The sequence below is a fragment of the Callithrix jacchus genome, chromosome 2, assembly GCF_049354715.1.
Source record: "Callithrix jacchus isolate 240 chromosome 2, calJac240_pri, whole genome shotgun sequence".
Classification (NCBI taxonomy): Eukaryota; Metazoa; Chordata; class Mammalia; order Primates; family Cebidae; genus Callithrix; species Callithrix jacchus.
Genome location: NC_133503.1, coordinates 164,794,169 through 164,810,709, shown reverse-complemented (window position 1 = coordinate 164,810,709; position 16,541 = coordinate 164,794,169). Strand labels below are relative to the sequence as shown.

At 37.3% G+C, this 16,541-nt stretch overlaps 1 protein-coding gene across 5 annotated transcripts in view; it reads right to left on the bottom strand.

The window, feature by feature from the left end:
• Window positions 1–16,541, bottom strand: part of PRKAA1 (protein kinase AMP-activated catalytic subunit alpha 1) — a 40,420-nt gene that overhangs the window by 8,256 nt on the left and 15,623 nt on the right. Inside the window, exons 2-8 of one of the 5 annotated variants that reach the window (XM_035291633.3) lie at window positions 14,243–14,494; window positions 11,749–11,890; window positions 9,660–9,753; window positions 9,184–9,228; window positions 5,998–6,142; window positions 3,431–3,518; window positions 918–1,142 (exon numbers count right to left, since the gene is read on the bottom strand). In XM_035291633.3, the coding sequence (XP_035147524.1) occupies window positions 918–1,142; window positions 3,431–3,518; window positions 5,998–6,142; window positions 9,184–9,228; window positions 9,660–9,719 (563 nt within the window). In that variant the 5' untranslated portion in view covers window positions 9,720–9,753; window positions 11,749–11,890; window positions 14,243–14,494. The remainder of the gene's footprint in view (window positions 1–917; window positions 1,143–3,430; window positions 3,519–5,997; window positions 6,143–9,183; window positions 9,229–9,659; window positions 9,754–11,748; window positions 11,891–14,242; window positions 14,495–16,541) is intronic. The other 4 variants (XM_035291629.3, XM_078365541.1, XM_035291631.3 and 1 more) reach the window with 4 other exon arrangements.

Sequence of the window (16,541 nt, the reverse complement as noted above, 5' to 3'; positions counted from 1 at the left end):
CTGGGAAAAATATGTCAATTAAGTTAAAATTTTCTCATTCCTTGGGATTAAAAAAAGGAAAAAATACAATAATTCATGAGATAGGAAATCAAATAGCAAACCACAAATGTACTACTGAAAAGTATTAATCCTAACACCAGGCATACTGGCTCACACCTGTAATCCCAACACTGGGAGGAAAGGTATGAGGACTTGAGGCCAGGAGTTCAAGATCAACCTGGGCAAAAATAGAGAGACCTTGTCACTACAAAAAAAAAAGGCAGCTATGCATGGTGGTGGATGCCATAGTCCCAGCTACTAGGGAGGCTAGGATGGAAGGATCACTTGGCCCAGCAGTTACAGGCTACAATGAGCTATGATCACACCACTGCACTCCAGCCTGGGTGACAGAGCAAGACCTTATGTCAAAAAAAGTAATAAATAAAAAGATGTGTACATATACACACACACACACACACACACACACACACACACACACGGCCTCACTATGTTATCCAGGCTGGTCTCAAACTCTTGAGCTCACATGATCCTCCTCCCTCAGCCTTCCAAAGTGCTCAGATTACAGGTGTGAGCCACTGCACCAGGCTTTCATTAGCTTGTTAATTTAAAAAGTAATATAATGTTCACTATTATATTGACATGTAATATTATAATATTTTAAATATATTACATATATGTAATTTCAAAACAAAATGTGTAAGTAAAAAGTGAAAGCCCCTCCCTCTTACTAATCTTACTTCCCTAAGGTAATCAGTTTACTATGTATTTTTAATACCAAAATAAAATGTGTCTATACACTCTATTTTTTCACATAAAAACAGGATTACACTATATTTTCTGTTCTGCACCTTTGTTTTTTCACTTAACTTTTATCATGGATACTATCAGATCTGATAACTTCCAAATTGCTTTATTACCTGATATCTTTAATTGTGGCCCTCTTCATGGGATCCACCTGCAGCATATGTTTCAAAAGGCTAATCACAGAAGGATTTAAATATTGAGGGGTATAGAAGATCCCATCACATATCTTCTTAAAAAGAGTTGGCACATGGTCATCATCAAATGGAAGGGTTCCACATAATAAAGCATAGAGAATAACCCCACTGCTCCATATATCTACCTCTGGGCCTGCATACAATCTGCAACAGGAAATATAACAATTGGATTAAAGAATCATTTTAACCTAAGAATCTGATAATCAAACATTTCAAATATGGATATTTCATAAAGAATTCATAAGCAGAATTTGGTTTCTATAGCCACTACTACATGCTACACATAATTCTAACAGTATTATCATTGAAAACAAAAGTCAAGAAGTTTTGTAAATTACACTCCATGGCTAAAATTCTGTTCTTACTATTTACTAGGGCCAAAACGTGAACAAACATATCACTATTCAATTTAAAACCATTGGTTTTTGTTACAGAGAAGAGATTAAGTGGTATTTCATTAAGTGAGAATATTCTTTAGTAATGGACTCTGAACCCACAATCCCAATAACCCAAGACCCCTTACAACAAGGTGAAAGGATCGTGAGGCTATGGAAGAAAGCCAAGTGGTTCATAGAAGATTTTTAAATCCTATTTGCAGTACACTCTAGTCAACTGCCTTAACTAGATGCAGACTAGTTAGACCACCCATTCAAAGTCTAGATTCAGGAAAAGGATCTCTTTAAATCTATATATTGCTGAACTGATCAATAAATATTCTTTTGAAAGTAAAAGTTATTGTGCTGGGCAGGGTGGCTCACAGCTGTAATCCCAGCACTTTGGAAGCCTGAAGCAGGCAGATCACAAGGTTGAGAGATGAAGACCTTCCTGGCCAACATGGTGAAACACCATCTCTACCAAAAAAATACAAAAATTAGCTGGGCATGGTGGCTCATGCCTATAGTCCCAGATACTCAGGAGGCTGAGGCAGGAGAACCACATGAACCCAGGAGGCAGAGGTTGCAGTGAGCTGAAATCTTGACATTGCACTCCAGCCGTGGTGATAATGAGAGTCCATCTCAAAAAAAAAGAAGAAAGTAAAAGTTCTCATATACTGAGAGCTTGAAGACCTTATCCAAATTAGAAAAATTAATTTCAGTAATAACTCACTGTATATATGCACAGTTATAACATTTCTTTTTATTTATTTAAATAACACTTTCCACAGTCTCCATGTCCCGAATTATTTTCTACCTAAAAGAATTAAGATAGACAATAAAATTTTTTTAATTTTTAAAATAATTTTTGACATTAATATTTTTAAAAAGACGAAACTTGACAAATCTAAAATTAGGTACTCCTTCCCAGCACTTTGGGAGGCCGAGGCGGGTGGATCACGAGGTCAAGAGATCAAGACCATCCTGGTCAACATGGTGAAACCCCGTCTCTACTAAAAATACAAAAAAATTAGCTGGGCATGGTGGCGCATGCCTGTAATCCTGGCTACTCAGGAGGCTGAGGCAGGAGAATTGCCTGAAAACCCAGGAGGTGGAGGTTGCAGTGAGCCGAGATCACGCCATTGCACTCCAGCCTGGGTAACAAGAGCAAAACTCCATCTCAAAAAAAGAAAAAATTAGGTACTCCTGTCTCACTGATAGCCATATTTTTCCAAAAATCTCATTTCTTTGGGCAGTCTAGGCCAACAAGCCTATGAAAACAGAAAGAAAATACTACAGTATTTCTACATTCTAAAATTAATCAAGATGCTGAATACTCACACAAATAAGCATGGTTTGGATAAAATGTTATTAAAGTTCATTATAAAAACTAGCAAACTTGAGCTTCCATTTTCAATTTCAGAAGCACAGTGAACAACAAAGAGTTACTCTTAAAAACATTAAATTCTCCTATTTTACAAACTATTCAAAAAGCTATACTGTACAAATAAATATCATCATGTTCTGAATATTGGTGGTTAGTTGAGAGTTTAAAAATTCTCATAATATTGCAGTTTCTAAAAGGTTTAAAGAACAAAGATTCATCATAAATGTGGTCTAAAGATTACTTCAACCCAATTCCCCAAGACATTTTATCATGAAACATAAAGGTACTATAAAATGCCATCTATGTAAAAAATTAAAGCTACGTATTACCTGTTTAATTTTTCCTCTAAGTAAATAGTAAACCACTTCTACCTACTAGATATTTCTGTATTATTCAAGTTTCCAGGGTCTTACCTACCTTTTAAACACCCTAGCTTTAAACTTTCCATTTCTTCTACCAGGGAAAAAAAGTAATGTACTCTCTTCTAACAACTCTAACATAATGTTGACTTGTAATCCTTAACCCTCATTCACTTATAACATGGTTAAGAAAAGAATAAGCCTTGTATTTCTTTCCTTTCATTAGAATTAAATATGAACTACATACTAACAAAATCTAGGAGAAAAAGACAATTTCAAATGTATTGAGGGTGGCAGGGTATCAAATACTACCTTCCTGAAATTACTTCTGGTGCAGCATAGTTGGGTGAGCCACAACTTGTTCTTAAAAATTCACCATCTGACATCATGTTTGAAAGACCTGAAAGTGCACAAAATCAGCTACTCAAAAGATTTCCCAAAGACAAAAATTAAAACCCCATTAAACAATAAAATTGAGTTTACATTAAAATGATAAATCATCATTTTGTTATTTGCTTCAACAAAATCCTATGGTCTACTGTAGCAAAATATTCTGCCATTATGCTCTAAAATGTGTAATCTCTTTCAACATATAAAGGTAAAGCATTGTTAGAGTTTAATGCAAAGATATTAAGCTATTGGTTATTTTGCTTATTAGAAAAAATGTGGCATGTTTAAGAGTTTTTTTGTTTATTTTAATTTTTTTTTGAGAGAGAGAGTCTCGCTCTGTCACCCAGGCTAGAGTGCAATGGCACGCTCTTGGCTCACTGCAACCTCCACCTCCCAGGTTCAAGTGATTCTCCTGCCTCAGCCTCCTGAGTAGCTGGGATAAAAGGCACACAGCACCCTGCCCAGCTAATTTTTGTATTTTTAGTAGAGACAGGGTTTCACCATGTTGGTCAGGCTGGACTTGAACTCCTGACCTCATGACCCGCCCGCCTCAGCCTACCAAAGTTCTAAGATTACAGGGCTGAGCCATCATGCCCAGACTTAAATTTTATTAATACAGAAATTACTAGGGAAAATAATCTATAACCGATGAACAGGAGGATTAAAATTCAAAGTTCCTATTAAGCCTGTTCTGATTCCTTAAAAAAAAAAAATTTTGAATTTCAAAGTTCCCTCATATTTTTACTCCAAAAAGAAACCACTGCTCCCTCAAAAACACTCCCTATAAAAATAATCAACTGAGGAATAAGAAATTCAAATAGTTTAGCCAGTCGCTAAAAAAAAAAGAAAAAAAAAAACCAACACCAACCAGCTCAGGTTTGATCAGCATTTTTCAGTTAATCTCTAAACATTTAAATAGATTAGACATATATATATAGAGAGAGATATATAGATGTAGTCAAAACTGAGGAAAATATTTAAAAGAATGTTCTCTGGGCCAGCCATGGTGGCTCACACCTGTAATCCTAGCACTTTGGGAGGCTGAGACAGGTGGATCACTTGAGCTCAGGAGTGCAAGACCAGCCTGGCCAACATGGTGAAATCCCATCTCTACCAAAAATCAAAAAAAACTTACCTGGGTATGGTGGCACGCATCTGTGGTCCCAGCTACGTGGGAAGCAGAGGTGGGAGACTCACCTGAGCCTGGGGGGCGGAGAGTGCAGTGAGCAGAGATCATACCACTGCACTCCAGCCTGGGTGACAGAGTAAGACTCTGTCTCAAAAAAAAAGTTATCTGATTTGAACTAAAACCAACCTAAAGAAAAGAATTACAGAGATTCCTTTTGCTCTTAGATTTAGTAAAGTCAATGGCAATTCATATAGGAAACATAGAACAAATAAATTTTTTTTTTTAGACAGTCTCACTCTGTTGCCCAGGCTGGAGTACAATGGTTTGATCTCAGCTCACTGAGCAACCTCCGCCTTGTGGATTCCAGAGATTCTCCTGCATCAGCCTCCCAGGTAGCTGGGACTACAGGTGCAGGCCACCATGCCCAGCTAATTTTATATTTTTAATACAGATGGGGTTTCACCATGTTGGCCAGGCTAGTCTCAAACTCCTGACCTCAGGTGATCCACCCGCCTAAGCCTCCCAAAGGATTACAGGCGTTGAGCCACTGCGCCCAGCCAAAATAAATTCATTTTTAACAATCAAATGTTCTTCAAACAAATTATAGTTTACTATCATTTAAAACATTTTTAAATAATTTTATATAAAAATTTGTTTTAATTAAAAAATTGTTTCAAATAATTTTAAATAATTAAAATTCATATAGTTCACCTTCTGGCTTTCAAAGTTTTAAATAATTCCACTCACTTTTCTTCTTTTCCATACTTGATTTTTCTGAACATATTGGAAATAAGGCTGCTACCTTCTCCTTCATAAATACTCTCCTTTCGATTGGTCTCTCTAATGCTACCAACTTAAGTTGTTTAAAATTTAATTTTAAAGATATTTTAAGAGCCAGATGCAGTGGTGTACGTCTGTAATCTCAATACTTCAGGAAGCTGTGGCAGAAGAATCATTTGAGGCCAGGAGTTCAAAAGCAGCCTTGGCAACATAGCGAGAACCAGTCTCTACAAAAATATAAAACAGCCTGACATGGTAGTGCACCCCTGCAGTCCCAGCTACTGAGGAGGCTGAAGCAGGAGGGTCACCTGGCCAAGTAATTTGGGGCTGCAGTGAGCTATGATCACATCGCTGCCCTCCAGCCTGGGTGACAAAGCGAAACCCTGTCTCTATAAAATAATAATAAGATATTTAAAGCTAAGAAAAGATGATTTCTTCACATTTCTTCTTTTTGTATGTTCATAGACAAAATAGGATACTTTGATATATTCGGTCTATTACTTTATGTAATTTTTTACATAGGTTTATTGAAAATAAGGACATCAGAAATGAACATAAGAAACAATAAAATTATCCTCACCAAAATCGGCTATCTTTGCATTCATGTGTGCATCAAGCAGGACATTTTCAGGTTTCAAATCTCTATGGACCACCATATGCCTGTGACAATAATCCACACCAGAAAGGATCTGTTGGAACAGACGTCGACTTTCTTTTTCATCCAGCTAAGAAAAGTAGAGACGCATTTTAAAGATGTGTCTTTCAAAGTAAATTGTCCTATCTATAATTCTCTAAGCTATAAAATTGTCAAAATACATGAAAATCTTCCAAATGAACTTCACTTGTGAGATACTTTTGACATGGGGAGGAGACACTTGCAGCACCAAGCAGAAATGCTAAGATGGTCTTGGAATCCAAATCAGTAATTCGAGTTTCTAATATTATCATTTGCATGTGACTACGTTAGCTTGCCTTCCTCTATATCTCATGAGTTACTTCAAATAATTTCAGCATCTACTTGAAACTTGACATATTTTCTCTTATAAGGTGGAAATGCTTAATCTTTCATTCTTTTAACAAACATTTACTGAATACCTTCAATGTGCTATACATTATTTTAGAAAGTCATTACAAAGCAATAAATAAAACAAAGGCCCTATTCTAATTGGCAAAAATAGATGAATAAATATAGTCTGAAGAAGTGATACTGTTTTGAAGAAAAAGCAAAATACGGATATAGTAACTAAAGTTGGGGTGGGGGGATATTATTTTAGACCATTAGGAAGTAATATTTAAGCACTGTTCATAAACTAGCAAGCAAATATGTTGTTATATGTCCGACTATGTTGTTATGTGTCCTAAAGTATAAGACATTTTAACAAGAAATACCTTAATTCATTTAATAAAATATCATAACATTTTATCTTTAATATACTTGCTGGAAAAAAAAAACATCGTATGTAGAAACTACATTTTTTGCTTTTAAATTTTTCTAATTTATCTGTATTTTGAGACCAGATCTCGCTCTGTCAGCCAGGCGGGAGTACAGTGGTGCCATCACGGCTCACTGCAGCCTACACTTCCCTGGGCTCCAGTGATCCTACCAACCTAGCCTTCTGAGTAGTTGGGACCACATGTACATGCCTCCATGCCTGGCTAATTTTTGTAGTTTTAATAGACAGGACTTCGCCATGTTGCCCAGGCTGGTCTCAAAAACCTGAGGCTCAGGTGATCTACCCACTTCAGCATCCCAAAGTGCTGGGATTACAAGCATGTGCCACTGCCCCCAGCCTGAAGTATTCTTTTTAACTTCTCTATGTATCCATATATTCTTAACACTTTTTTCAACATAAGTAACAACCATTACTTGGACATGCCTGCTCCCAAGAAGTCATTTTTAATAAATAAGCTACTAATCCTCTAGGCGAAGGACTCTAAAATATGCAATTCTCTAACAAAGGTCACAAATTAGCATTCTAATACCAGACTTACATCTTAAAGGGCATGGATAGTCTGAGAGAAGAGGCAAATCAGTAATTTATTTTGAAACAAAAAAATTTTATAAGATACTGTTCCTCTAGAAAAATACTAATCCCTTAGTAATCTAATACTTTTATTTCTAGAAGATTTGTAGGTTCATGGGGTAAAAAAGGGTATCTGTTCAAATATGAAAAAATAAGAGAAAATTTGATTAAACAAAATATATAAAGTAACTAGACAGGCTACAAAATTGAAAATTATACTATATTCATAACAAATACAACTACAAAGGATGGAGAAAGGGATGTCTATAAAGGAAGATCAGAAAAGTCAAAATACATTTCCCATTAAACATAGCAGATTAAATCTTTCATCTCCAATTCTTGAAACATCACTAAAATGACATCAGCAATAAAAGAGGCATATAAAGACAAAAAGAACAAAAGATACAACAGCAATCAAGAGAAGTCACCAAGGAGGACAACAGATAAATGGTAATAAAGACTAAACTACAAGAAAAAGCTGAAACCTAAGCCTACAGGGATAGAAGCCAGTAAGAAATAAATGTCTGCACAAAAAAGCCCTGGGAAGCCTTAGAAATTAGAAACATAGGGGGCTGAAAACAGGACAAGTACTTGAAGTAAGAAGCTTTTAAACTCACCCATACTGGGGAATAAGACCTGTAATTTCCTCTAGTAAGGCTGAACCAGCTCTGCTCTCAAGGACACTTAAGGCAGGGATAAGGCATGCTGAGGAAAACATGGGGGCTAAGAGAAGTCAACGTACTAACTACTGAGACTTGCATCTCTTTTCTCACACTCAGCTCCTGGAGCACTAACAGCTAAGCTAAGGATTTTAAGGATATGGGAAGGTTTCTTCTGAAATATCTGATACAAGAAAACATATTTGCTATTATTACCATTTGATATACAGTAATAAAATGGACAAGTCCCTACCTATTCAAGATATAGGAAAACCCAGCAATCAGTAAGTTCCACCCACATGAGCCTGGCATTTAGTATCTTATTCTTAAATATTAAGTGGACAGCCACAAATCACCAAATATCTGAAAAAGGGCCACGTATCAAAGACAAAAATGAACAGAAAAAAATGAGGAGCAGAGAGCACAGAAGGTACACAACAAGATGGAACAGAGGAAAACTTTTTTTTTCAATGTCATCCTCAGACCAGGTTATTACATCTGTGGAGCAAATAACAGCAGACTAAAGAAATGAAAATTTCAGAAAATAAAGTTTTGAAATAGAAAATATGGTCACTGAAATTTTAATATTCAACTGATAAAATTGAAGAAACACCCACAAAGTAAAACCACGAAATAAAAACAGAAAAGATAAGAAAAAATGTATATCAGTTGTGCCTGTTTCCCATTTCTCCATATAAAACTTTTTTTTTTTTTTTTTTTTTTGGTGAGGAGAAACGGAAGAAGGGGAGTACCTGAAATAGAAATTAACCATGTTAAGAAACAGTAAAATCAAAATTAACTTAGTTAATAAAGTTTGATTCTATTGAAAGTAAACAGACATGCTATATAGAACAAATGAATGAGTAATGTAAGTAACTTAAGACCGGGAGGGAGAAAAGCTTTCTTTTCAGGGCTAGATACAGCTCTCCCACAAAGGGGCTTTTTGTATACCACATAACCTGGGTATGAGAGAAAGTTATGGGCAGAGGGCAGTGTTGAGTTTTCTATCTGTAACTTAAGGTAGTGTTCAAAACGTCTTCTAAAGTTCCTTCCAGCTCTAAGTTCTTTATGTCTAATTCCTACCTCCTTCATGGAGCCTGTTCTTACTACTCCAGGTACATCAGATTTCTGAAACCAAAAAAATGAACGCAATTTAAATGTGGCTAGGATTGACTAGCAAGGCCTAGATTGTTAAGTAATAATATATTTTGTAAGTATTAATTACATTAAGATACATTTTCAAAGTATTTGCATACCCTGGAAGCATAAGTCTGAGGATTATGAGTTCTGGGATCTCAAGCCAATTCTGTCATTAATAAATCATGTTACCATGAGCAACATACAAACCATGAGGCTCAATATCCATATCTGTATAAACAGGCTGAGATAATCTTTAAGATCCTTTCTAGTTCTAAATGGCTTATGATTCTAAATAAATATATGACTAAGGGAACTGGTTATTAAATAGACCTCTTAAAATTGCTTGCTGACATTCTGATGCTAGTAAAGGACAAAGGAGAGTTACAAAATACATACAGAATTAAATCAGAACAGCTTACCCTTCCATTCTTACAGATATAATCAAATAGCTCTCCTCCAGAGACATATTCCATCACCATGAAAATATCAGATGGTGTACTGATGACCTGGTACCTGGTGAGAGAAAAAATTGTCTACAAATATTAAAACATGTATATTCATTCATTCAATAAATATTTACTAAGCACCTATAGTATACTAGGTGCCATGCTAGGAGCTAGGATAACTGCAGGGAACAAAAATTATCTGCTCTCATGGAGTTCATGTTCCAGAAGCCAGGAAACAGACACTAAATAAATAAACAGTATCTCAGGTGGTAGAACATGCTATGTAGAAAAATAAAGCAAACTAAGGGGAATGTTTGTATACAGAGTGCTCAAGGAAGCCTTCTAATAAAGTAACATTTGAGCTGATCCTAAAAGAAGAATGGAAATAAATTATGCCATTATCTAGGAGGAAGGTGAACCAGGGAGAGAAAACAGCAGCTACAAATGTCCCCAGGTAGAATCCTGTTTGGCATGTTCGAGGAATAGTAAGGGCACAGCAGAGTAAGCAGGGAGGGAAAAATAGGATGTAGAATCAAAGGTGTTAACTGCCGGCCAGAGTACATAGAATTGTATAAGCCATGATAAGGCTTTGGCTTTTACTCCAAGGAAAATGAAAAAAGCTATCATTGTCTCAGAAAGGGGCTAAAAAGAAAAAAATAAAGAAAGGAAAAAAAAAAGAAAAAAGCTATCATATGTTTTAAGCAGTCATGTGATCTGGCATATTAAAAGGAAAACTCTGGCCACAGTGTAAAGAATTAACTGTCAACAGTAAAGGTAGATACAGGAGGTTACCTCAGGATTTCATAAGACGGATGAAGGTGGCTGAGACCAGGTTGACAGTGATAAAGGAACTGAGAAGCAGTCACATGCTAGCTTGATTTTATAGGAAGAGATGTGAAAGAAACAGGGAAGTTAAAAACGGTTCCTAAGTTTTAGCCCTGGGTAACTGGATGTTAGCTGAGATGGTGAAAACTGTGGTAAGAGCAGGTTTGGGAGAGTAATAGTTCATTTTGGTCCCAGGGAGTTTTAAATGCCTTGCGGACATCCAAATGGAAATGTAAAGTCAGCAGTGAGCATTTTGAGTCTGGAGTAAGAAGAGATCTTAAAGCAAGAGATGGACATTTAGGAGTGGTAAGCACATGGATGGTATTTAAAACCATGGAACCTCAACAAATGAGAAGAGGTGAGTGAAACAAATTTGAGTCAGCCAGTTCAGCAGCTTTAAATTATTGCCTGCATAACAAAGCAGAAGCTGAGCAGGAAATATGTTATTTATAGACTCTACAACCTACAACTATAAAACAACAGTAAGATTACTGCTCTTTTGAAATATTAGATTCCTAAAATTTTGTTATCTGTATTCAGGTATAAGCAGGATGGGAAAAAACTCTTTCTACTGCATTCTCGCTAATGAGGCTAACTGACGTCATGTGGGCACTTGGAGGTCAAGAGTTTTTACTAGCAGATCATTGTTGATTTTACACTAATGGGGCACCAAACATTATTATCAAAAGGGCATCTTTCCAGAAGACAGGAAAGAATGAGAAGATAACAGCTGATAAGCACAAGGGCAAAACATGAACACAGGATTAAATGACCATCAGGAGGGCTAGAAGAATACATGCAAAGGAAGAAACTTTTTTTTTTTTGAGACAGTTTCGCCCTTGTTGCCCAGGCTGGAGTGCAAAGGCATGATCTCAGCTCACTGCTACCTCTACCTCCCAGGTTCAAGCAATTCTCCTGCCTCAGCCTCCTGAGTAGCTGGGATTACAGGTGCCCACCACCACACAGAGCTAATTTTTATATTTTTAGTAGAGATGGGGTTTCACCATGTTGGCCAGGCTAGTCTTGAACTCCTGACCTCAGGTGATCTGTCCACCTCGGCCTCCCAAAATGCTGGGATTACAGGCATGAGCCACTGCAAGCGGCCTAGGAAGAAACTTTTCAAAACCCTCATGAAACAAAAAGAAGTGTCAGTCATTTTTCTCGCTTGTCACATTAAGTAGGTTAACAAAAAAGATGAAAAGATGACTGGTCTACATTTAATATAAACAGAGCTTACAGTTTAATTATATGAGGATGCCTGAAAAGCTTGAGGTTCTGAATTTCTCTGCGGATTTTTCCCACCACATCGAGGCTCCGAATCTTCTGCCTATTGAGTATCTTCACAGCCACTTTATGCCCAGTTAATTCATGTTTGCCAACTGTAAAGGAAGTAATTTTAACAAATTAGTACTAAGTATGATCAATAATATATTTATACATATTCTGGCTGGGTACGGTGGCTCACGCCTGTAATCCCAGCACTTGCAAGGCCCAGGTGGTGGATTACTTGAGGTCAGGAGTTCAAATCCAGAGCTGGCCAACATGTCGAAACCCCATCTCTACTAAAAATTACAAAAATTAGCTGCCTGTAATCCCAGCTACTTGGGAGACAAGGCAGGAGAATCACTTGAACCCGGCAGGCAGAGGCTGCAGTAAGCCCAGATTGCACCACTGCAAACACTGCACTCCAGCCTGGGTGATGATTGAGACTCTGTCACAAAAAAAATAAAAGTTAAAAAAAAAAAACATGCCAGTAATCCCAGCTACTTGGGAGGTGAGGCAGGAGAATCACTTCAACCCGGGAGGCAGAGGTTGCAGTGAGCCCAAATCGCACCACCGGGCGATGATTGAGACTGTCTCAAAAAATAAAAGTAATAATATATTTAGACGTATTCTAAAAGTAGTTATTTAGCATTCTCAGAAAATAGTTCTTTTCTCTTTTGCTGGATTCACCCCAAATGTTCAGATGTTTAAGAGTGATTACATAAGAGAGTACATAAGAAATTGGTAATAGCGGTTTCTTCCAGAAAAGAAAGCTAGAAGACTAGAGCAAGCAAGCAAGCAAGGAGACTTCTTTTTTGCTGTAGAGCTTTTTGTACTTTCAAATTCTTTTAATTTTTTTACCTTTTAAAGTATCAGACATATAGATTGAAATTTTTATTTTAGTATCATTTCCATGGATTTTAAAACAGGGAAATCAGTGTAACCAGTATTATATAGTCAGATACAGAACAGTTCCATCATTCCAAAAGATTCTCTCATGCCACAGACACATTTCCCCATCCGTAACCTCTTAATACCTTTTAAATTCTGGTTCATGTGCATGTGGTTTCTAGTTTTTTTTGGTTTCTCTATTTTTTAATTTTTTTTTTTTTTTTTTTTTTGAAACAAGATGTCACTCTATCACCCAGGGTGGAGTGCAGTGTCACAATCATGGCTCACTGCAGCCTTAACCTCCCCAGGCTCAGGTGATCCTCCCATCTCAGCCTCCTAAGTACCTGGGACTACAGTCAGGCCCCACTACACCCAGCTAATTTTTTTGCATTTTTTGTAGAAACGAGGTTTCACCATATTGTTCAGGACAGTCTCAAACTCCTCTTCAAGCAATCCACCAGGTTCAACTTCCCAAAGTGCTAGGATTACAAATGTGAGCCACTATGCCCAGCCTCAATTTTTTTAAATTGCAATTAAAAATAAAAATAAAAAATCAAGTCATTTTATCTTTCCATTTTAAACGCTATCACCAGACAGTCAGAGGTGACAGCATTTGGATTTGGGCCATAATCCCGAATGCCATAAACCCAAATGTTGAAATCCCAAAAGATCAAAATCCCTAAAATCTAAAATTCCAAAAATCACAATCCCAAAATAACAAAATCCTAAAAATAGGATTCTGGAAAAAATAATTTGTAAAAGTTCTCTAAAAGACACTTATTTCCATTTTTTTTTAAAGACGGGGTTTCACCATGTTGTTCAGGCTGGTCTTGAACTCCTGACCTCACGTGATCCGCCCAACTTGGTCTCCAAAGTGCTTGGATTACAGGCATGAGCCACCATGCCCAGCCTATTTCCATTTTTAAAAGATTTATTTGAGAAACAAAACACAACAGAACAGTTAATAGACCCTTTCACACAATAAAATAGGCACTAATAACATACTTTTGCAAGCATAAACACTCAGATGTGCTAACAACAGTTGCATAGGTATAACAGGAACAGATAAACTGTATTCATGAAGACACAGATTAAGAAGCAAAATGCATAAATACGTATCACTGTGGTTGGTAATTAGGTGCACCCAGATTCGTAACTGCGCTCATCTGAAATACCAGACAACTTGAATCTTCTGATAAGATCGATCAAATGCTGCAATGGGTCACTACCACTTGCACAAAAAATGCAAGAGTCACCCAAAGACCCAAGATCTTGAGAAATTTTATCTATCACAAATACAGATGAACAAAAAGGACATCTCTTCATTTACTGAGCAAGTTTCAACATTTTTATGTATATTCACAATGCCCATACATTAATTCACATTGCGATAATACACTTTTATGGAGTCAAATATGCAAAAAAAACACATAAAATGAGTTAGAATTCTCTAAAAGCCTTTACAGAATTTATACCTGCAATATTAGAAATGATGCAAATGGTACTGTGTGTGAAAGGGCAGAAGTCATACCTGATTGAAAATTTGGCAGGGGAGAATTCTTATAGTTTTCACCTACCTATTCACTTCTGTGATCTTCGAAACATTCACTTGTGTTTAGAGAGTGGTTGTACTCTAAAAATTTTTAAGCATATGCTGACCATTTGGAAGTCTGGTTATTGCTTGGCCATTGCAATTAAGTGATTTTCTGTTTTCATAATGCCAATAATAATTTGCTTTTAAACTTTTCTCTTTCATCAAGTAGCCTGGTATACTTAATTTATCACAACCTTTTTGCAACGGAACAATATCACAGTTCTCTTCCATTGTGCTGTAAGGAATACAGTAAGAAGGAATGAGATTTGGCTTTCTCAATACCAAACCTGTATTAGTCAGCATTCTCCAGAGAGACATAACCAATAAGATAGATATAGATATAGATATAGATTAGATAGATAGATAGATAGATAGATAGATAGATAGATAGAGGTAGATAGGTACACACACACACAAAAAAAAAAAATATATAAGAAGTGATTTATTAGGGGAATTGGCTCATGCATTATAGTGGCTGAGAAGTTCCACAACACGCCATTTTCAAGCCGTAGACCCTGGCATGCTAGTAGCTTGGCTCAGTCCAAAGGCCTCAGAAGCAGGCCAAACCAGGTCTCAGTCTGAGGCTGAAAGCCCAGGACTCAAGGGGCTGCTGGTGTATGTCCTCAAGTCCAAAGGCCAGCAAGCCTGGAGTTCTGATGTCTAATACGGCAGAAGAAAAGTCCGTTCCAGCTCTCAGAAAGGCAACCATTTCTTCTCTCTGGGCCCCCAGCAGATTCAATGGTGGCCACCAACATTGAGGCAGATCTTCCCCACATAGCCCACTCAGACTCACATACTAATCTCATCACAGACAAACCCAAAATAATGCTTTAACAGATTTCTAGGTCTTCCTTAATCCAGTCAAGTTGACACCTAAAATTAAATCCACGAATCCACCCTTCATCAATTCAGCACCCATAGGCAACCCCTTAAACCATACTTAATTTCCAAATAAATACAAAAAAAGGCAATCGTTCCACCTAACATGATGCAACTAAAATGATGCAACTATCTTTCACACAGCCAGATACGCACTAATCCCTTCCCCGGGTTTTGGCTTACGGCCTTTCAACATTTGGGATTTTAATTTTTCATGATTGTGATTTTCAAGGTTTTAGATATATGAGATTTTTAGAATTTAGGGATTCTGATTTTTAGAGATTTTTTTTATCTTTCAGTATCTCAACATTTGGGATTATGGCATTAAGGAGTGTGTCCTTCAGAGTTATGATCAGCACCAGTAGACTTTAGATAGTCATGAGGCTAAATTTCCAAAAATTTAACCTTTGTGTAAGCTTTTTCAAAAAACTACCAGAGAATATACATTCCATCAAAATCAGGAAGAAACTCAAGAAAGATTACATGGAATCCAACAAAGAAGGGATCCAATATAGGAGAAAAACTAAAGAGAATTTCAAAATGGTGAAGCAAAGTAGAAGGCAACAAATCCAGAAAGAATGTGACAGAGAACCCAAGAGAGTTATTTCTGGGGGTAGGAGGGGAGATAATCTAACAAGTTTAGAAATATACACTATCGGCGGGGTGCGGTGGCTCACGCCTATAATCCCAGCACTTTGGGAGGCCGAGGCGGGTGGATCACCTGAGGTCAGGAGTTCGAGACCAGCCTGACTAACATCGTGAAACCCTGTCTGTACTAGAAATACAAAAATTGGCATAGTGGCGGGCACCTGTAATCCCAGCAACTTGGGAGGCTGAAGCAGGAGAAGCGCTTGAACCTGGGAGGCGGAGGTTGCAGTGAGCCAAAATCATGTCACTGCACTACAGCCTGGGCGACACAGGGAGACCCTGTTTCAAAAAAAAAAAAAAAGAAATATACTATCATACTATCATATTGAGAGAGATTTTACAAAGGCACTGGAAGGCCGGACGCGGTGGCTCACGCCTGTAATCCCAGCACTTTGGGAGGCCGAGGAGGGTGGATCACGAGGTCAAGAGATCGAGACCATCCTGGTCAACATGCTGAAGCCCCGTCTCTACTAAAAATACAAAAAACTACCTGGGCACGGTGGCGCGTGCCTGTAATCCCAGCTACTCAGGAGGCTGAGGCAGGAGAATTGACTGAACCCAGGAGGTGGAGGTTGCAGTGAGCCGAAATCGCACCATTGCACTCCAGCCTGGGTAACAAGAGTGAAACTCTGTCTCAAAAAAAAAAAAAAAAAAAAAACAAAGGCACTGGAAGATGTGAGAAATTAAGCCTGAGGTAAAATAAATTAATCAAACAAAAAAATGAGACAATTTATGAACGCCAGTAAAAATTAAAG